This window comes from Caloenas nicobarica, chromosome 8, assembly GCF_036013445.1.
Source record: "Caloenas nicobarica isolate bCalNic1 chromosome 8, bCalNic1.hap1, whole genome shotgun sequence".
In the NCBI taxonomy this organism is placed as follows: domain Eukaryota; kingdom Metazoa; phylum Chordata; class Aves; order Columbiformes; family Columbidae; genus Caloenas; species Caloenas nicobarica.
The window spans coordinates 29679690-29699223 of NC_088252.1; the positions used below are offsets into that span (position 1 = coordinate 29679690).

The following is a 19534-nucleotide window of genomic DNA, read 5'->3' on the forward strand; positions in this document are numbered from 1 at the left end:
GGAAACTGGAGACAGGTTTGCTTCTAATATAAGTAGCAAAAAAGGGAGAGAGATACTTCCAATAGGTGTTGCAAAAAATTATGTCAAACCTTTTCTTCCATCTGCTTTATAACCCTTCCCTCTTGTGTTTTCTTTACAAAGTAATAACAAAATAATGTAACTACGCGTTACGATACTCAGCTTTTTAACTTCTTTTTTTCCCTGAAGTACCTAAATTTCTTATCCTAAAGTTATAATTTAAATAAATAAATAAATACCAAAACAACACCAACCTTCATTTCAGTGGGGCTTTTTTTGTATTTCAGTTCATTGTGAAAGATTCAGTGGAAGAAAATATGCTGAGAATTCAGAACAAGAAGAGGGAACTTGCAGCAGGAGCCTTTGCTACCAAAAAGCCTTCAGCAAATGAAGTAAAACAAACCAAAATTAATGAAATTAAGGCTCTAATTGATTTATAGCTTGTGGTATTTTCAGTAAATAATATATTTTATATTTTAGTTAATATTGCTCATCAAGTTAACATCTCATGCAAACAGTTTTGGTGTCTTTGTGGTCAAAACACAGATGCTTCAAATAAATTGTGAAAACTAATTAGCTCCTAAATGTTAATTTAGAAATGCAGAAACTCGTTTTGCATTCCTGAAATCTTTCCAGTGTTCATTTCTTCAAAATGTTGCTTATTATGTACAATGCTTAAGAATACATAAAGATCCCTCAAAACAGAAATGCATATTCATGCATTTTAACTTGCAAGAATTTAATCTCTTCTTAGAGGTCAAAAGGTAACAAGTAAATAATGTGTGTTGTCCTTCAGACAAAACCCTGAAGAAAACAATTAATGTTTCAATCTCAATGTTTCCTGATAACCAAACAGATCATGTGGGTTGTTTTTTTCAGAATAGGTGGTCAGTGATCATTTCATAAAGAATTCTTACTTTTGCAGATTTATGTTCAAAGATGGTATTCAATTCAAAATTTTAAAATATTTTTTTACTATTTCTGAATAATGCACAGGTGCAGCAGGGAGTTCCTCTGTCAATTAAGTCCCAGGAGCTAGTAAAAATGGAGTACTTAAATTTGTAAAACACTTTCTTTTAATATTCTACTTCCCTTAAACAGGATTCCACTGATCTTTGTAAAAGTAAAGGTTTTGTGATTTGGATAAAATGCTAGAATCATAGGCTTGTATTGATAACATGCTTCCTAGTAATTTCTGTACACACTTGGAATAATATGACTGTGCTACATGCAAAGTAGAATGTGACCCACTCGTCAGTGAATCAGGTAGCCCTTGCAAAATAAATTAAACAAAACGAATGATTGTAACAGCTGGCAGCTTTCTGACAGCCTCCCTGCACTGCTGAGCGCTTTTCCAGTCCCATACGTGTGTCCTAGTGCAAAGCTCATCTGCATGCCTCTTGATTTATAGAGGAGGAATTTGGTAAACTACTCATGTTCATGTTCTGCAAAGTAATAAATAGCACTGAAGAATGTCGGTTCAATAATAATGGAATATTCTTGTCTGTTCCTTCTGTCTCTTCCCATTGGACTCGGGTTTTCTTAACACTGCACTGCATTCCCTGTGACAGAACTGGAGGCAGAGGTTGCCGTGTTCAGGCCCTGTTTAGATTCTATATTTAGATTCAGGAAGTGTACTTGGCAGCAGAGAAATGGAATCTGATTTGCTTGTAATGCCTTTCACCTGTTCCTATGTCTTAGAATACCAGGCAGCTGGTTATAAGATGAATTGCAAACACAGGAAATTGAAAAGGACTGAGAAATGAAGGCAAGCTGTCTGAGATGTGGCGGAACAGTGCACGGAGTGAGAAAGGAGTTCATAATATGTAACCTAACAAGCTGATGTGGTTTTTGCAGAGCCAGCATCTTAGCTATGGAGAAAAGCGTGTTTAAGTCTGTTAGAGAAAGAATTAAAAATAGATGAATGATGTTACTGGGGTTCACGCTATCTTCCTAGTTGTCCCTGGAAAGTTGACAAAAGAAAAAGAAAACAGAGATACAGCTGATTATTTTTTTTCGTAGAGTTTATGTAAGCTAAACTTTCTTTGAGTTTTTCTGGTTCAGATTCTGGTGTTTAGAGAGAGGCTGGAGAAAGAATTCTGGATTATGAATGAGATTTGGCTTTGTGTCATTCTTTCCGTTTTCCAGGTTAAAATTCCACGAGGAAGAGCCCATTTCAATGGCCAGTCCAACTGCATCATTACTTGTGGTCAAATACGCTGATGCTTTGTGCAGTGGCTGAGTTATGGTTATGAACAGAATTACAAGTATCGTTTTTGCTCTACTAGTTGATGGTTTCCATGTTCCAAAGCCAAAGAACAGCTTTCTGGAGTAAGTACCGAGTTGTGTGGGTAGTTAAGGTCTCTCCCAAGAAAGCTATTAATGTATCCAAGAGAACAGTTAAAGGTCAAAGAGCAGAACAGGCCTGTCTGAATTGATGGAGCTGTTTAGTTACTTGGATGATTAAAACCCACAGTGTTCTGGTTGGTTGGGGTCTCTATTTGCTTTTTGTGACCTGTAAGTAGTCTGTGGCTGTTGCTATTCTCGGAGTTTTAATGGTATGTTCTGTGGCATGTTCTAGAAATGAGCTTTTGCAACTGTGAACTTAACATCTTTAATTCCGAAGACTGACTTAGTAGTCTGTCATTCTGGCGTTTTTTTACCCCCTACATAAAATAAAGATATAAATGGAAAAAAAAAAAAATCTTCTGAACTTTTAAGAGTTGCTCTGAGTTGTCGCCATCTAGGGAACCTTAGATTATATGCTTTTTAAAGGCAAATGGAATTACAATACTTGAGTCACAATGTAAGCAGAGCTTTAGTTCAGTTACTGCTTGGAGTACCTGAATTTTAGAGCAGAAAATTGTTTGTTTTCAAGTGACACTATTACAAGGGATAAAATGGGATCTCTCTTTTTCTGCAAATGCTGCCTGCAGTAATTATGAAGGAAATAGTGGCAGATAACAACATAAAGGTCATTTTATTGAAAATAAACTGCATAGAGTTAGGTATAGATGTCATACCTTTTGCTTTCCTGAGGCTGTGGGTAAACACTTGACCATAGTATAAGTCACAGAGAATGGTTTTATAGGACAGAATGGTTTTATAGGTTCTTTCTTTACTAACTAGATTTGTTAACCCAAAACATGCACCTTTTCATCTTATTCGACATCTCTCCTTATAATGTAACGAAACTGTAACGAAACCAGGTTGGTATCGTCTTATGCTTTTACACTTTTAGTTCTTTCCAACTAAGCTTAAAAAGTAGTAATGTGCCTATTCTCTAGCATGAATACAGACAAGGGGAGCAAAACTAAGACCGTTTGGCTGTCTTCAAACGAGTATTTTTACCATTTTCCATAGAGCATTTTGTGAGCATGCAGAACTCCAGTATTTGTTCTTGTTGAATAAAGTATACTTCTGTCACTATAGATTGTAACTAGTCATCCCTCCTGCTTTCACACAACTTCAAATTTATCTTTTAAAAAAATCCAACACAGCAAAGGAAAAACCCACGCAGGAAAGAGCCAGTTACAACTGGGAGTTCGGATGATGCATATTTTCAAAGAGCTACAAGCTACTGTGGTTCGGACCTCATCTTTAGCATTATTGCTACATGGTGTCCAAGGAATCTTAGAGCAATTAAGTAGTGAAAACAAGTTAAAACAAACTTAACTCTCATACCCAGATTATGTCTTCTGCTTTACCAGCAAATGGTGAGAGCTTGTTGATTGTTTATTTTATCTCTAGGCCAAAAGTTTAGTGCACTCACTAGCTTCCTGCAAAAATCCTCCCTTATTAGGAAATAATTAAATATTTTCTTAGTGTTTCTGGACTAGTACAGAGTATAGCTGTCAAAGACAGAACACTAATTTGGTTCTGTTTAGACTTTTAGCTGAAGGATGGATCTGAAACAGTACAGCCAGCAGCCACTCTGTCTTCAGCATGCCTTTGTTATTGTGGTATTTTTACTGCTTTTCCACATGTCTTAGAATACAATGTAGCCTGAGTGTGGGGGAAAAAAGCACTTTCTTTTACTCTCTGCATACAGGGAAAGAGTAGTTTTCTTGATCAGGGTAGGTACAGTCACTTAAGCAGCTATTTAGTCTATCTTTGCCCAAACAGCATCACCATCGCGTTTACAGACAATGTAAACAATGTATGGGGCTTACGTTAGGGATGGTGTTTCTCTAGTCATTGAAAGAAAAATTCCCTCTTCCCAAGCTCCGTGTTGCTTATGTGAGCAGCCAGTGCTTCCTCCACGGCCCTGTCCTGCACTTAGGGCAAGCTCCCTGGCAAATCACTATATACTCTGTAAATAATTACAGAACTAACAGTTGGACACTTGCTAATGACAGCTAGAGTAGCATTAGCAAAGCTTAAGGGTTATAACTGTTGAATATTTTAGTTAGACTGCTTCAGAGCTCCCTCTTTTCTTAAATTTCTCAAGAGTTTAGGGAAGTCAGAAATGCATGACAACTTTTTATTGTTGTTATCAAGTGCAACATTGCAAGTAACAGAAACTCAGGTTGACTAGTCCCGTAGTATACAGAACTGAAAATGCATTCTGCCACGCTGTAGGCACTGTGCGTAAAAACCTGGTCAAAACTTCAGTGCAATTGTGACTGGAAGAGCAAAGCAGTGCTATTACTGTTACATCTGTATGTATCCCAGTGTCGTTAATACGTCTATGGTAAAGCAGAATGGCTACCACTCTAGTGTATGAGCAATTCCATGAATTAGATTTTTACATCTAAAACAGCAAGCAAAGGAATCAATGCTAATCACCTTAATGAGGTGAGGTAACAAACCCAGTTTCAAGGGATATTTTGAGCCAATTGATCACAACAGAAGAAAATTTAAGCTGACAATACCTGGTTTTATCTAGTATGGAGAATTGGAAATTGGGCAGTTATAGGTGGCCCAAGGAATTCTGCTTCCTAGCTTTTGCTCAGTCTTCATCTGTTGCACTGCAGAGGCCTTCAGCCAAGAAGTTTTTCATCAAGCTACTAGCAAGTGTAACTGACCATGATCTACACCTTTCTAGCTGTTAGTTCTGGAACAAGTCCTTGCATCACTGCTGTTTGAGACAGGCACTACTGAAGGTAGGTATCAAGTTTCTTCTTGATGTTGTCAAAGGAATCCACTCCCATATAGTCAGCTTGGCCCTGTTCCCACCGCTCCTTGCGTTCTTCTGAAGATACAGTTGGTAATACTGGTGATGGTGCTGATACTGATATGTGGGACACTGCCTCTGTAACCTCTGCCTAAAAGGAAAGGCAGAGTGAAAATATAGAAATAGGTTCCATAGCTAAACTGAGCAATAGGCCATTAGAATGAGACAATGAAGTAGAAGTTCTCATGCGCAGCAGCAAGCATTGCCAATGGGCAGGGACTGTGCAGCTTTCCTAGCAAAATAACAGCAGAGTTACAGAAGCTGGCAGGGAGGGGAGGGAAGAAAAAAAAAAGTTTAAGTTCTTCATACCTCTCTACAGAAGCCACAAGAGAAAGCCAGAGTATAGACCAAGCCCGATAGCTGCAAATAGTTCATTAGAAAGATGTAAAATTAAGAAGAGAAAGCACATTTTAGGAGATCAAAGTTGGTCTTAGAAAGGTTGAGAACTTAAACTGGCCCATGTAAGACTGTAAGGCCTGCACTCAGATGCAAGCTGCTAAACTCTGAATGATAACTAGAGCTAGAAGCATCTCTTTGGCTTTGATAAGTATAGGGATTCATCACTGCCCATCTACAGAAGTTTTCTTTCTCTAGGTATCCTAGGCTTACCTAGATGTGTTTCACCATGCAAGATCTGGATGTACATACTGCATGCTGAACTGGCGTTGTTCTGCTTGAGAACCTTATTAGCTGCAGCACATTGAGAGTTAGGGCCCTTCTCTGCATCTATTAAAGAACTTAGTATAGTACAGTTTCCGGTGCACCATTAGCCACTTACACAGTTTTAGGCAAGCAGACAGCTACATTCCCGACCACTCTCTAGCATGTTTCCATTCTGTAGTGTTATTTATTCCAAGCTTAAAAGAACACAATCAAAAAACCCTGCATCCCAAAAACTAAACCACACCTGTGCTCTGAGTTGGACAGAGGAAAGGGAAAAATCAGTGGAATGGTAAAGAACCTGTCACCCATACTTCAGTTTCTACAAGAATGTTAAAGCACATACCATGTTTCCACCTGTAGTAGCTTCTTTAACAAGTCCGTGCTGTTCTAGTAATGGCAAAACGTTAACTGTGTAGGTATCCCACCACATGTTGAGGAATTCTGGGTGAACTATTTTAGGGTCGTCCACATTGCCTTTTATGCTTTTTGTTCTGGAGTCATACGTATAGTTCCATGGCTTTGTGCTTCCCAGGAAATGCACCACTTTAGTATTTGCACCAAACCTGTTGGACAGAAAAAGTTAGAACCCACAGGCCATGCAGGCGTCTAGAAAACAAGACTTTTGACTGGCAGACATACTTTTTTTTTTTTTAACCTGCAGTTTTTGTAGGTGTCCAGAAAACAGAAATATGAATATATTTAGGACGCTAAACACTAAATGATCAAACTGCCAATGCCTATTGGGACTGAAAGCATTGCAATACGACAGAAAAAGTGCAAATAGAATTCTACATTACACTAGTCAGAATACAGCCAAAACCTAATGGTCTGGGCTATTTAAGTACTTACAGCCAACTCAAGTCTTTAGGTAGAATGATGTCCATAGCTCAGGAGAGAGCAGTCTCAAGCAGCCGTTGCAATCGGAACTGGTTTTAAAAGTGAAAAAGATTCTACTCCAAAGTCAGTGATCCAGACAGGCATTGCAAGCATTACGTAGAAAAGGGTCAGTGTTAAGAGTAGTTACCCTTTCAGTTACAGCCCTATAGAAAAGGGCCATTGGGAGGCCCAGCTGCAGGAGGACTGTGTCCCTGCAAAATCACACTTTCTGTAACTGAGGCATTTCAGAGGACTTCTGACATGGGTGCAGCAGGGTCTTGCTACACAAGCAACCGTTATTTTCTAAATAACTTTGGTTTAGCTATTGGTGGATGTTGGGGGTCATGGTGGTGGGTTTGTTTCTTTTAAAAACTATTTTAACTCCATTTTCAATATGGATTTCTAGCTTTGTCCCAAATATTACCAGTATGTTCTTTGTAAGAACTCCCTTTGGAAGTAAAGAACCTGACCCTAAAAGAGGCAGCATTCATTCTGTCCTCCTTTGGTTCCAGAACTAGAGTTCAGCTTGAGTCAGTTTTGTGAACCAGTCGCTACTAGAGAGGCTGAACTGCTGTCTCTCCTAGTTCAGTTTGCATCACATTAGGATTCCTTCTCAACATAATGTGATTAAAGTAGATAATAATGCGAAGCTAGTTTGTCTAATGCTTTGTTAAGCACACGCTGGTCATTCTGACCCGGACTCAGATGTTTAAGGAGTTTTACATATGGAGCCTATGCAGGTGTGTTTCAAAACTTTATAATATTCAGAACAAGGCAGTGTGCATTTGGGTGGAGGTTTTTGTACTACTGTAAGATCCTTGTTTAATGTTTTGAATACAACTGATCTTACTGCAGAATGAAAACCTGTGCATGTGTGAAACAAGGTCAAGTATTTGCAGTAATTGCAAGGAAAAAACGAATCTGTCTTTAACAGGTCAGTTCCTGGGCTTTAACTTTAAACTCCATGTCAAGATTTGGCATTACCTGCCACAGCACTATTTAACAGCCTGAGTTTTCTTCATCTTGGGCTGCTGCTGTTCTGAGGAAACTTGTCATTGTTTAAAAATCAAGGCTATTTAAGCCAGAGAATGCGTAAGAAGTGTTATGTTACACTTGGTGCAAATGGAAAAGCATATTCTCAGTACTCTGTGCACGTAAGGCCTGTACAGCAGTTGACAGATGCCAAGCTTCTACCATGTTTTCAATATCTGCTTTCTAGATGCTTTCTAGATATGTAACACTTTATTTTAACATTTAAGCTCAACTGTTAGGAAGCTTTATGTCCACACTGGCCTCAGCAACTAATCTGTCTTTCCCCATCTCCCAGAAAAGTCCTTCATCAATGTTTTGAAGTTAGAGAGCATTTGTCATGAATTGGCATTTTCCTTTGGAAAAAGGATTACTGAGACTGCTGTGAAATCCAGTCTCGCTGTACAAAGCTGCGAAAAACTTAGCTATTGATGTCAGTAGGTTTAAATTTCACTTTATTCCAACTGCTGATTATCAGAAGTACAGCTGCTGATCTAACCAAGGGAAATTGTCCCACCAACTGAGCAGGTCGTGCTACTTAAAAGGGCTGCACTTCCAGCATTCTACTTTTGAAGGTCTGCTGAGTTCAGTCAGGCAATTGATTCAATCAGTTAAATGGAATTCTGTCAGGAGCCCCCAAATCCTGTCAGTCTTTTGTGGCAACAAGGTCGTTTGCAAATTTAAGGTCATGTGAGTAACAACCAGCGGCCTCAGAACGAGGACATACTTTACAATGGCTGTTCGCTTATCAAATGCTACCCAACTACTTAGTCATTCTTAGGCTTGCATATATTTCTTTAAATAACTGTTCCACTTTTAGCATGATGGGATTTCAAATCACAAGACATAGCTTGATCTTGAGCCAGCAACAGTCCTGCTTATGCGAGCTGCTGCTTCAGACACTAGTGACCTGATGTCACTCGATCAGATTGTTTTTACGCAATTGGGACTTTCCCACCACCCCAGCTTCTGCTGCTCTTCATGAATAAGAGTTTCTGTGTAACATTTCAGCTTCCCCTGCTTGCTCGTGTTTATTATAACCCTTTGAGTGGTTTACTCGCATGCCAAATCTACTACTGCTGGCTGGGGAGAATCCAGTTGTTTTCCTTACACAGGAAACAAGCGGTGCTGTGGTGCTTGGCTGTAGTTTTGTTCTATCTTGCTACTACTTAAGGAACTGTCTAAAGTCTAGAAAGACTGCTGGGAGATAATTCTAGCTTTATATAACTCTTCGTTCACCATGTTTATTTGGATGGTATAGATCGATTAGATGAACTGTAACAACTAGTTCTAAAAATACCGAGTAACTGGTATGAGGAAAGGGTCAGTTTCTAGGTGGTAACACCACCACGTGCTGAAGCTGACTCGAGAGCTGCAGTAGACAGTACCCATAGCAGAGCAGTGGTTCTTCCTTTTGCAGTTGACCTGTCTAACGCACTTACTCTAAATCAACCTCAGTCTTACCACCAGGGATGAATGGCTTAAGCTACAGATAGAGCTTTTTCTCCGCACTTACCATGAGACAACTTATTTAACTAGTGTTAATTCAACTTTTTTTTTTTTTTTAAAGAAAGGAAACTATTATACCTTCTTTTATTGACAGTAATGATCTCCCTTGAGAAAAACTGTCTAAGTTCACATTGTGCATGTTCATTCTGTTAAAATAAATTAGCTTATATAAGCTCTGCAAGTCGTCTTAGAATTTTGAACTTACGCTTTAAATGCTGGAAGGTAGGAATATACAGAAGTACTGCTCAAATTATAAATAAATGGTAGATGTTTGCTCATGTCTGTTGTTGCCCAGCTGCTGAAGAAGGTGTTTAATAACCCCTGATCTGCACCTGAAAGAGAACACATTAATAGTCTACAAGCACCAGAGAGCTGTTCTACAATCTTTTTCAATCACTTCACTAATTAAGAGTTGGTAGTGCAGTTGTCATGTCCAGTAGGAGTTTGGCGCAGGGCACTGGAGTTCTATTTGTGAACAGCCCTCTAACCCTTGCAGCCTTTGAAAATCCAACAAATGAGAGACTGATAGTATGTGTGGGGTTACTGTTGCTAAAAGGTAGCAAGCTGCTCACAAACCCTGCCATTCAGAGTTTTGCAGGTTGAGTTCAAGCTGTGTAAGGCAGCAAAAACCAGGACTCGACAGTTGGGTACTGTTCAGCTCCAGGACAGCTGTAGCTCAGAAGATCAAGTGCCAACAAGTAGTTTTATTTTATTGTGCTTACAGATGTATGACCAGCATCTCAATGCCAGAGTTAGAGTATCAGCAGTCTATTAAACCTGCAGCCCTGGATGCATCAACTACACTGATCTGGTAAGAAAAGCACATTCAGTCTCGGTGACAACTCTATAAAGCTTCATTAAGTCCCTTAACAGGCAACAGGTGTTCCTAGTTCTGTACTGAAAAGCTGCTGACTAACAACCTAAGTTATGGCCAGACCGACTGTGTTGGGAGGGATCACCTCTTAGCTCACAAGTAGAGGTTGTAACGAGGTCAAACAAGTCTGAAGTGGTTTGGTATGTCAGTAGTAGAGTAGCTTTGAAACAAACAAACAAACAAAAGCCTTTGGCCCAAAGCAGACTAGTTCATAAGTAGCTACTGAGAAGTGAAAACTGCTTATTTATATCCATTCATTCCTTATTGCAGTGAATATACTTAGTCTTGAAGTGTTAATAGTTCCTCTTCCGAAGGAGATTGAAGGGAGTCCCTGACCTTTCATTTGCTGTCTTCCCTTCACCTGTAACTGCTTTCACAAGTAGCACTGCTGCAGAGCAGGCAAATGGATAGCTTGGTTAGAAAAGAGACAATGTTTTAATCTTTAATTTTCTAAAGCATTCAGTCTCTGCTGACTCAGGAATTGCTTTTTATTGGGTTATGATTAGATTTAGGACAGGACTAAGGTTTACACTCTCATTTATGTTTGATCAGAATTTGCTTTTTGCAACTGAAGTATCCAGACGCTGGGCATAAACTTAATGTGCAAACAGTACAGGGACAAAACTCCCAAGCGTCCCGTTACAGCTGTCAGCACACATGCAGAGTGAGAAAACGCCTGGAGACCCAGTCCGGTAATCTCAAACCTCTGACTTGCTTCTCGAGGCATCAGGGAAGGAAAGCACTTCCAAAGTTGTGCCCATCACAAGAGAACAGAGTCAAAGAAACCAGGCAAGTCCCCTTGTCTTTACTCAGCTCTTTCATTTTAATGTCTAACTTAATGCTGCATTAAGAATGCTTATGTTAATGGTGAGATCTTCTAGAAAAGAAAGTTTGGGATGCCCTCAGAACAGGTGGCTCGTAGCTGAAGGGGCAGCAACAATATATTTAACTTATTCTACAGGACTTTCACTCAGATTATTTACGTACTTGGCTTTTTTTCAGATTGCATGTATTTTTGCCAAAGCAGCCACTGAAAGTGGCATTTATTTGTCCTAGTTCAGACTTCAACAGTAGTTTTGTATAAACTGCACCTTGGCCATGAGATGAAAGAATCAGGCAGTAGTTACATCAGCTATACATATGGTCTTGCTGCATTATATCTTTATATGTAAAAATAACCACTTTAAAACCCAGGCTAAAAAGCCAGGGGATTATCGAAGCAATAGCAATGTCCTTAAGGTATCAGTACTAGCAGGTTTCTTTTGAAACCAAACTTTTTTCTTTCCCCTCCACTACTTTTAGATGGTATCTAGAATTATTGCATGACATATTCCTCATTATCTAGAAAGGTAAAGTAAGTAGCCATCACTCTACCGTTTCTGGACAGCAGCATTACATAGGAGGTATCCCTCTACTGTTACAAACATTGAATACTCTGGAAAGTCTTGCGTTTCCTAGTTACTACTACTGCAAATGGGGTGCTTAGACTTCAACTATGCATAGCTTGGTAGCTTGTTGAGTTTGCATCCCTGTGTGCTGTTAAGGGTAGTGACCCTTCACAGGTGTTTCTCTTACAAAAAGTTTCCTAGGAACTTTTTTTAATGGCTAGATCAATTTAAGTTTAAATCCCCTTTCTCCCCACCAAGTTCATGAGCTCAGCAGCAGCCTATGCAGGTAGTAGAATGCTCCATGGTCTCTACTCAGATCAGTGCTACTCTTTAATAAAAAAAAAAAAACAAAAAACATTTTAAAGCTGAAGTACAAATTACAGTTCTAGAAATTTGGTACCTAAACCATTAACCCACCGTTTTTGCTGTTAAGACCCACAACAATTGCTTCATGTTTAGGACATTGAGAAAGTTTCACTGTTGTGTGGCTTCAGCCACCAAGTCTCAGATGTTCCTGGAGCTACTCAACAGTCAGTTTGCACAAAGATGCACCTGCATCTGGGGATTTTAGGGTGTTGGGTTTTGGGGGGTGTTTGTTTTGGTTTTTGGTGGCAGGGTTTTTTGTGCATGTGGTTTTTTGTTTGTTTTGGTCTGTTGAGTGTTTGGGGATTTTTTGTTTGTTTTTGGCTTTTTTTTGTTTTTTAATGCAACAATTCAGTACTATGCTACAGCTTTTGCTATAGCTGGTGATCAATTTACACCCAACATTTGAGAGCACTCCCAAAGCTACCAACTGCTACCTCGTCAGTAATGAGGTACAGACAGACTCTTTGTTACATTGCAGTACTCATTTTCACTGGAGTTTATTCATATGGTAGCATTAACATCCAGCTGTGACTAATACTCTTTAAGAGGCCACACACAGGAGTCCCCACAGAAACAGGGATTGTTCTGCAGACTAAGAACACCATCTAGTGTTTTTTGCTTTTTACAAGTACTGAAAGGTAAGTCGACAGGTTGGCTAACGACCTTCTATTAAGAGTTCCATTTTATGGTCTTGTTTATGAAGTTTTCTGTAGTTTTTTCAGTTACTTTGCTTTGTACTGCAGCGGTTAGATAATGAAATTTAATGACAGTCATTGAGAAGCCTTTAACTATAGCAGTCTTCAAGCACTGTGTGCATTTACTGCAGTGGTAGTAGATTTAGGAGACTTACAGAACAGCAGACCTTGGCTTCTCAAGCTGAGATCTGGCACGGTGGCCAGTCCCAAGTGACCTATAGTGGGATCAGCCACGGCTACCTGCACTTGATATTGGGAAAAAGATGGTCACTACCCTATAGTGACAGGAAGCTATCCTGTGGCATATGAAGAGATAGTTGCATCTTCAAATGTTTTTTCTCTGAAGCTGCACTCAGTTGATCAGTACTATTTTTTCCACAGCCGCTTGAGTTAGCATAGAACACTCAAGCTTTGGGCGTTCGGCATGCGTGAGGCATAGCACTGCACTTGCCAGTGCATGCACTGTGCTTGCTAGATCTTAAAGATCTCTCGTTACATAATTCTACATTGCTAATGCCTACAGCTGCTAGTTTGGAGGCCAAACTCTTTGGTTTTTTTAATTCACAAAGTCTGAAAAGAGTAGTTTTACTATGTATTGTAATGATAGCCTCCATTGTGAGAAGGATAAAACTTTTGTATAGTTACACTGAGTTCAGAATTCTATCATACAGAGTTTCTATGACATGTATGTAGTTACTGAGCCATCCCAGCCACTATTTCCATTCTGCTCTAACTTATATTGAAATGTAAGTTAATACATACCATCAAAGCTGCCTTTCTCTGTAGCAAACTGTAGCAGCTGATTGTACGTTTCAATGGAAGGTCGGTAAACAAAAACTCCAGAATTAAAACAGTCAGGCCAGCCTGGATCTGGTGCTGCAGACAGCTCTTCTCTCTCAAAAAGCTCATCAATATTTGACAAAACCTGGTTGTAAAGGGGGGAAAAGAAAACCACAAAAAACCCAAACAAACAAACCTTGTTTTCTGGTTTTTAGGTTAGGAATTGGGGTATTGCTTTAATGGATTTTGACATCCACCTTAAGATATGGAAGTTCTTGTATCAATGCTTTTGTCTTAAAGACAACAATACCTTATGGAGATGGTCCCCACAGACTACATTACAAATAATTCGGATTAAGGCAGCACATAAATTTTTAGAGTTACTAGTCCAGATAGCAAAAAGGCCTGTATTACCTCTCCTCTTAAAAACAAACAAAAACCAAACTACACAACACCAGCAGCCCCCATTCCACCCACAAAAAACCCCAAATAACAAAACCAAAAACAACCTAGAAAAAAAAAAACGCGACAACCCCCATCCCAGGTCACTAAGAGGTGCCACGAGACATGACCACGTACCATTGTGTCTGCGTCCATGAAAACACATTTTGAAAACTGCGTCAGTTCCCAGCAGTGAAGCTTTGTTAGTGTGACACCCAGCTCAGGTCTCTTCATTAGCGCCAAGTGCGCCGAGTCCCCACTGTCCAAGACATTCACTAATACGACTTCATCAAAGACTTTTTCCAGCACCCTCCTGGGGAAAGAATCAATTGACAAGATATAGTTCTGTAGTTATTGCAGCACCAGACCATGTGACAGACTCCATAAAGAGAAGTGAAATGGAAATGGCAGTATTTCTTATGCCATCGGTACGAGCTGCTGCGTGTGCTGGAGTGCACAAGTACACCTGTCTGTCTCTGGCATTGCGGTTTGGAATGGGCACATTTGGGCAACAAAGACGTTTGTTTGGGATTTTCTTCCTCCTCTGCAAACACGTCTTTAGTTGGCATTGCTATCAAGTCCAGTAGGTCACGGCTATATAGTACAAACTTTCTACATAGCTTTTTTCCAGCTGCTCTTTTTGGCAAGTTAACAGCCTACTTTGAGCAGGCAATTAAGAAATGGGAAGCTGTCAGAGTAGCTTCAGCAGGACAGTAGCTGAATCCTAAACAGTTGAAACAGAAGTTTATGCAATAGTTACAACAACATTGTTCTGGATTTGTGACTGTTAGGGACACCCGACTAGACCCAGTTGCTGAAACTTTCTTTACTCCATAAAGTTGTAACGACTCACTTAAGGATGGCTGTGGGTACAGCAGTGTTTTGACCCAGTATCGTGTTCAGCTCAGAATGGCACCGAAACTTTCAGATGGTGTAGTGGAAATTCATGGCAAATACCCAACCCTTGTTTTACTATCAGTAAAGCATTACTATTAGTTTAAGAGAGGTTAGGGAGTTCATGCTGCTTAAGATATGAAGCATCTGTAAAGTCTTGCTATTCTATAGTGTATCTTGAATGCTCAGCACTAATCGGTACAATTTGAGCCACAAATCTTGCAAATGAGTTTGAGAACTCTCCCTTGCAAGGCTGTCTTTATACTGACAGTTCGGTATGGACAGTTGTTCTGAACTTAAGGCATCACTTGTTAGCATATGCAGAGCGAGAAACGCGAGTTCCAGTCACAGCGCCAGGTCGGTATCGCTGGTCTAAGGGCACGGTGCTGGCTGGCACCAGCACATAAGCACGTTTACGATTCCTCTGAAAAGAGCACACTCACCTAATGAGCTAGCATGAACATTCCTGCGTGTAACATCTTTATATTGATAAGGCTGTTATGCTGCCAGAAAACTCCAGGGAGAGTCACTCCATTTATTACTGGGCCACTTCTGTCTCTATAAATTGAGAGATCCTTTCAGAGGAATTTCCCCATATAGAGAATCTTGTTATTCATGTAGCTATTAACTGTTTTTTTACCCTCCTCTTACTTGTAGAAAGAGCAGCCAGTCCGCTCCACACTGAGACTACTCTAGAGAGGCTGTAGGAAGCAGCTGCCTGGTAATTTCATTTGTTGTACTGTGGTGACCAGGTGAGATGCCTCTGTTGATTTGACAGACTTGGTGCTACTTTAGTTCTGCTCATTTTCTTCTCTCGTTTGATGTCTGCTAGATTTCAAGAGAGCTTGTGTTACATTATGTCAATCTGGAACGCTTCTCCAATACAAATAAATACCAATCCCCTAACTCCTACCTTCACATGCATACACACAGCACTAATGAACACACAGGCAATACCGTGTTGTTGGACAGTTCTAAGCAGGACTATGAAAGAGCAGAGATCCAGTTGAAATACCAGTATCAAGTCACAGTTTAGTGCTCTAACTGCAGAGTATTGGTTAACTCATCATATAGGGGGGGAAAAAACAAAAACAAACAAAACCACCACCAAACCACCCAGACACCACAGTTTCACATGTGAAGAACTTACAGAACTCCAGATAGTATACTAAGTTCAATTCTACTAAGTTTTTGGAAGGTTACTATTAAGGAATTTAACTTCCATTTTTCAACCTTCACATAAGAAGGAACTGTGGCAGTTTGAGCTCTATGAGTGACCTTACCTCATAAGATCTGAGACTTGAGGCGTTATGAGGGCAGTCAGCTTCCTTGTCGTTCTGTACTGTTGCAAGGATGAGCCGAGTACCAGTGCTCCTTTCACATAGGAGTCATTTGTGGCTAGAGTCACGAAAGACTGGTCTGGAAGACAGCAACTCGGTCAAGTCAGCATGATCCACTACTTTATTCTAAGACAGAGATACTAGAAACCTAGTATTGTTAGGTGATGGTGCTATGAGACCTCCATGATGTGTCATATAACTCTGCATATTAGGCCTGCCTACACATCTGAATGAAGCAGGTTATATTTGCATAGCTACACTTGCTATCAGTAACTTGACCTATGGCAAAATGCAATTAAAAAAACCCACAACTGTTGCAAGAGAAAAAAGTTCCAGTTTACCCACAGGTAAAATAAGTCATACCAAATGTTAGAGACAATCCAAAAGGTCTACAGAGCCTTATTTTAGCCATTAATATACTGGTTTTAAGCTAAAAGTATTGTGAGTCAGTGAGGTTGCATTTGGTCTAAAGCTAGTAGAATTTTGTAGAGTTACTCGAGGTTCAGCACTCAACCCTAAAGTTAGAGCTGCATAAAAGCTACATTTCATTTTCAAATGAAAATCATCATCCAATTAGATCTTGAACAGCAGCATTAAGTTTTGCTAGCTCAGGATTTTGCAGATGAGTTGTTCTGCAACCCACGGTTGCAGCTCTATCACAAGAATGCAAGATTTAAATGGGAAGTGACTGGCAATATGATAAGCAATTTAAGACTTGCAGCAACAGTTTTTGCTCTTCAAGCAAAAAGAGGTACGGTTGGGTTGTTACTATAATCTGCTCCAGCTGGATCTTAAAAATAGATTGATAGATGACTTTGTCATATACTGCTTATCGAGGCCATATAGTACAAGCTTGGCATTCTTTCAATTGTCATGTTGTTTTAAACTGCCAGGGTGGGACTGACAAAAGCAAACAAGTAGCTTCTAAACTTCTTCAGCTATTGTCATGCAGTGCTCCTTTCCCAGCGCTTACAAAGAAGTGTGCTCTCTTCTACCAAACCATTTTTGACACCATCCACAAAACAGTTTCTTCCTAAGAATTTCAAGAGTAGATTTTCACATCCAAATTTATTTTAGCAACTGTGACTTCTGTTCTTTGCAGAAGTTTTTTACTAGGTTAGACTGGGATTGAGAGTGAGGGTTCTGGGCGCTTAGAGGCTTACTGTCTAGTCTGGTAGATTAAAATACTGACTGCTCTGCTTTCAGAGGGGTTGTTGTTTGGTACATCTCCTCAGCCCATGAGACAGTCATCATCAATACCTTTTCAAGTTAATACCATCCTAACAGTTGACAGAAAGTCATATACCATAATTGTCTAAGTTCTGCAAACCTGATTGGCAAGCTCTACAGAGCAGCTACAAAACCTTCTATTTTGCTTAGCAGCAAAACCAACTAGTCCCAAGGGATTAAGATTACAGTGGTCAATTACAAAGTTCAAAAAAGCTTCTATAATGCTAGGAATAAAGTTTTCTTTTCAATCCACTTTAGCTACAAATGTGTAATAGTTCATATAATTCAGATCTACAAACCAATTTTGTTTCTTTGAAGCTTTACAAGTGGCAAGTGTGTAGCATTTTAAGTGGCGTGAACATCCTCCTAATAGGGCAACTTTTTTCATTACTTAATGTTACCCCTGAGTGCTCAATAAATAGAAGTCTACCACTCTATTCTGACAGACAGCTCACTGAAAATCCAGTGTAGACAAAGCGGGATTGTGCCCAACGTTCATCTGAATGTTGCTGTGGGGGTATTTTTTGTTTGGGTTTTGTTCTTGTTGTTTTGGTTTTGTTTTTGTTTTCCAGCAGCATAAGACTAATTCTTCAAGTGACCTTGGCACTGCAAGACTAGTCTTTTTCATTGAGCTGTTAGTAGGACGCTCCTACCATGTGTCCTCGTGTTACTGGAAATGAGTATTCATACATCAAGGTCTTTGAGACATAAAGTCAATCCAATAGTGGAGTGAAGGCTGAGGAGCCTCCTCTTCATCCTGCCTGCAGCAGGAAGCTCTGACTGCTCAACAGGAGGATACTGGCAGCTTGTAGCACACTGAAGTCAGTATGGCTTTCCAAAGTTTTGAATGAACGATGTTCTGTTTCATACCCTCTCTAAAGTACATCCAGACATGTTATGAACGAGTCCATACTACAAACTGGGCAAGACCAGTTGCTGCTTAATGCGGAAGTCACATCTGCAGGAGAGGTTCTCGGGGACGTGGACTGGTGCTAGAGTTGGGTTATGGTTGGACTTGATGGTCCTGAGGGTCTCTGCCAACTGAAATGATTCTATGATTCTACCTAAACGACCAGTATTTCAGTTGTGTGGGTCTCCCTGTCCCCTCCCCTGCTCCATCTCTGTAAACGTTTCCTCCACGGCAGGTTCTGTTCACACAGCGGTCACTGTTACCCCTGAAACGTCCTGAACTATTAGTAACAGTGTGGCTGCAAAAACGCAGACAATGTGAGACAGTTGCACAGCTTTGTAATTAATTTTTCCTGGCAAAACCGAGCTACTCCAGAGACTCCGTCTGTGCAGTTCACAGGTACGGTGCCCATACGCGAGTTTGCACAGTGCTGCGCAGCCCTCGCACCCAGGGGCTCCTGCGCTCTGAGCGCTGTCCCAGCTGGCAGCGTGCGGAGGGGACTGGGCTGCCTGGCCCTGAGGTCTTAGGACTTTACCTGGAAGCATTTTCATAGGCCCCGCCAGAGTCTGCCTGTTCCCCTGTTCTTTGAGGTAGGCGCTAGTTATCCAATTTTTTTTTTTGAGAACAGGATTCCTAAAGTGACAGGAGCATCTATTCAAGACTCGCATCGCGAGGCAGAGCTCCGGACCTCCCGCACCCACCCTTGCAGGTCTGAAAGGGAAACCGCCTGCACTGGCAGCTTGAGCTGAGGCAAGAACCGGGAAAACAGAAAACGCAGGTGTGCCGGGGGGGCGGCAGGCACGGTGAGGTTTCGAAGCGCACGCAGGTTTGCCGCTTCCTTCAGCGCCCCGCGGGCGGGCTGGGCTGTGTCCCGCGAGCCGCCGCGGGCCTGCGGTGGCCGCTCCGGCCCCGCCGCTGCCGCCCCCCCCGCCCCCCGCCGGGGGCAGCCCGGGGCGCGAGCGGCGCCGGTGCCGCGCGGGACGGACCCCCCGGCAGCCCCACCCCCCCCGGCAGCGGCCGCCTAAAAATAGGCGCGTGCGGCCCGCCCTGCCAGCGCGCGGCGGCTCCGCGAGCGCGGCCCGCGCCGCCGCGGCCACGGCCACGGCCACGGCGGCCACAGCCGCCCCCGCGCGCACTGACCTGCCATGGCGGCGGCTCCGCGGATCGGCTGGGGCTGCGCCGGCGGCCGCGCTCCCGCGCTCCGCCGAGGCCGCCGCTTATATAGGGGCGGGGCCCCGCGTCAGACGTCTTTGGCCGGCGGCGGAGGCCCCGCCTCGAGGAATCCCCGCGGCGCCGCGGGGCGGGCTCTCCGCCATGCTCGGCTCGGGGGACTGCACGTCAGCGC

The 19534-nt window shown here is 41.5% G+C and overlaps 2 protein-coding genes across 5 annotated transcripts in view; one reads left to right on the plus strand and one right to left on the minus strand.

Moving 5' to 3' along the window:
* HLTF (helicase like transcription factor) overlaps window positions 1–3556 on the plus strand; it is a 27844-nt gene extending 24288 nt beyond the window's left edge. For all 3 annotated transcript variants that reach the window (XM_065640541.1, XM_065640542.1, XM_065640543.1), the window contains exon 24: window positions 306–3556. In XM_065640541.1, the coding sequence (XP_065496613.1) occupies window positions 306–458 (153 nt within the window). In that variant the 3' untranslated portion in view covers window positions 459–3556. The remainder of the gene's footprint in view (window positions 1–305) is intronic.
* Window positions 2980–19439, minus strand: GYG1 (glycogenin 1). 2 transcript variants are annotated; one of them, XM_065640546.1, is made up of 8 exons: window positions 19330–19439; window positions 15993–16128; window positions 13954–14128; window positions 13357–13519; window positions 9477–9603; window positions 6201–6420; window positions 5504–5554; window positions 2980–5285 (listed from the first exon to the last, which is right to left on the minus strand). In XM_065640546.1, exons 1-8 carry the CDS (start codon window positions 19334–19336, stop codon window positions 5115–5117), a joined length of 1050 nt encoding a protein of 349 aa, XP_065496618.1. In that variant the 5' UTR covers window positions 19337–19439; the 3' UTR covers window positions 2980–5114. The 2 variants fall into 2 exon arrangements, with proteins under 2 accessions (XP_065496618.1, XP_065496619.1); XM_065640547.1 differs by lacking the exon at window positions 5504–5554.
* Window positions 19440–19534: the final 95 nt, after the last annotated feature.

Bases quoted from the DNA above. Each gene is read 5' to 3' on its own strand.
- GYG1 (XM_065640546.1), bottom strand. The intron at 9,604-13,356 runs GTATGTATTAAC...GTTCTCTTTCAG, and splicing joins AGAGAAAGGCAGCTTTGATG to GTGCAGATCAGGGGTTATTA. The intron at 5,286-5,503 runs GTATGAAGAACT...CTTTCCTTTTAG, and splicing joins CTTGTGGCTTCTGTAGAGAG to GCAGAGGTTACAGAGGCAGT.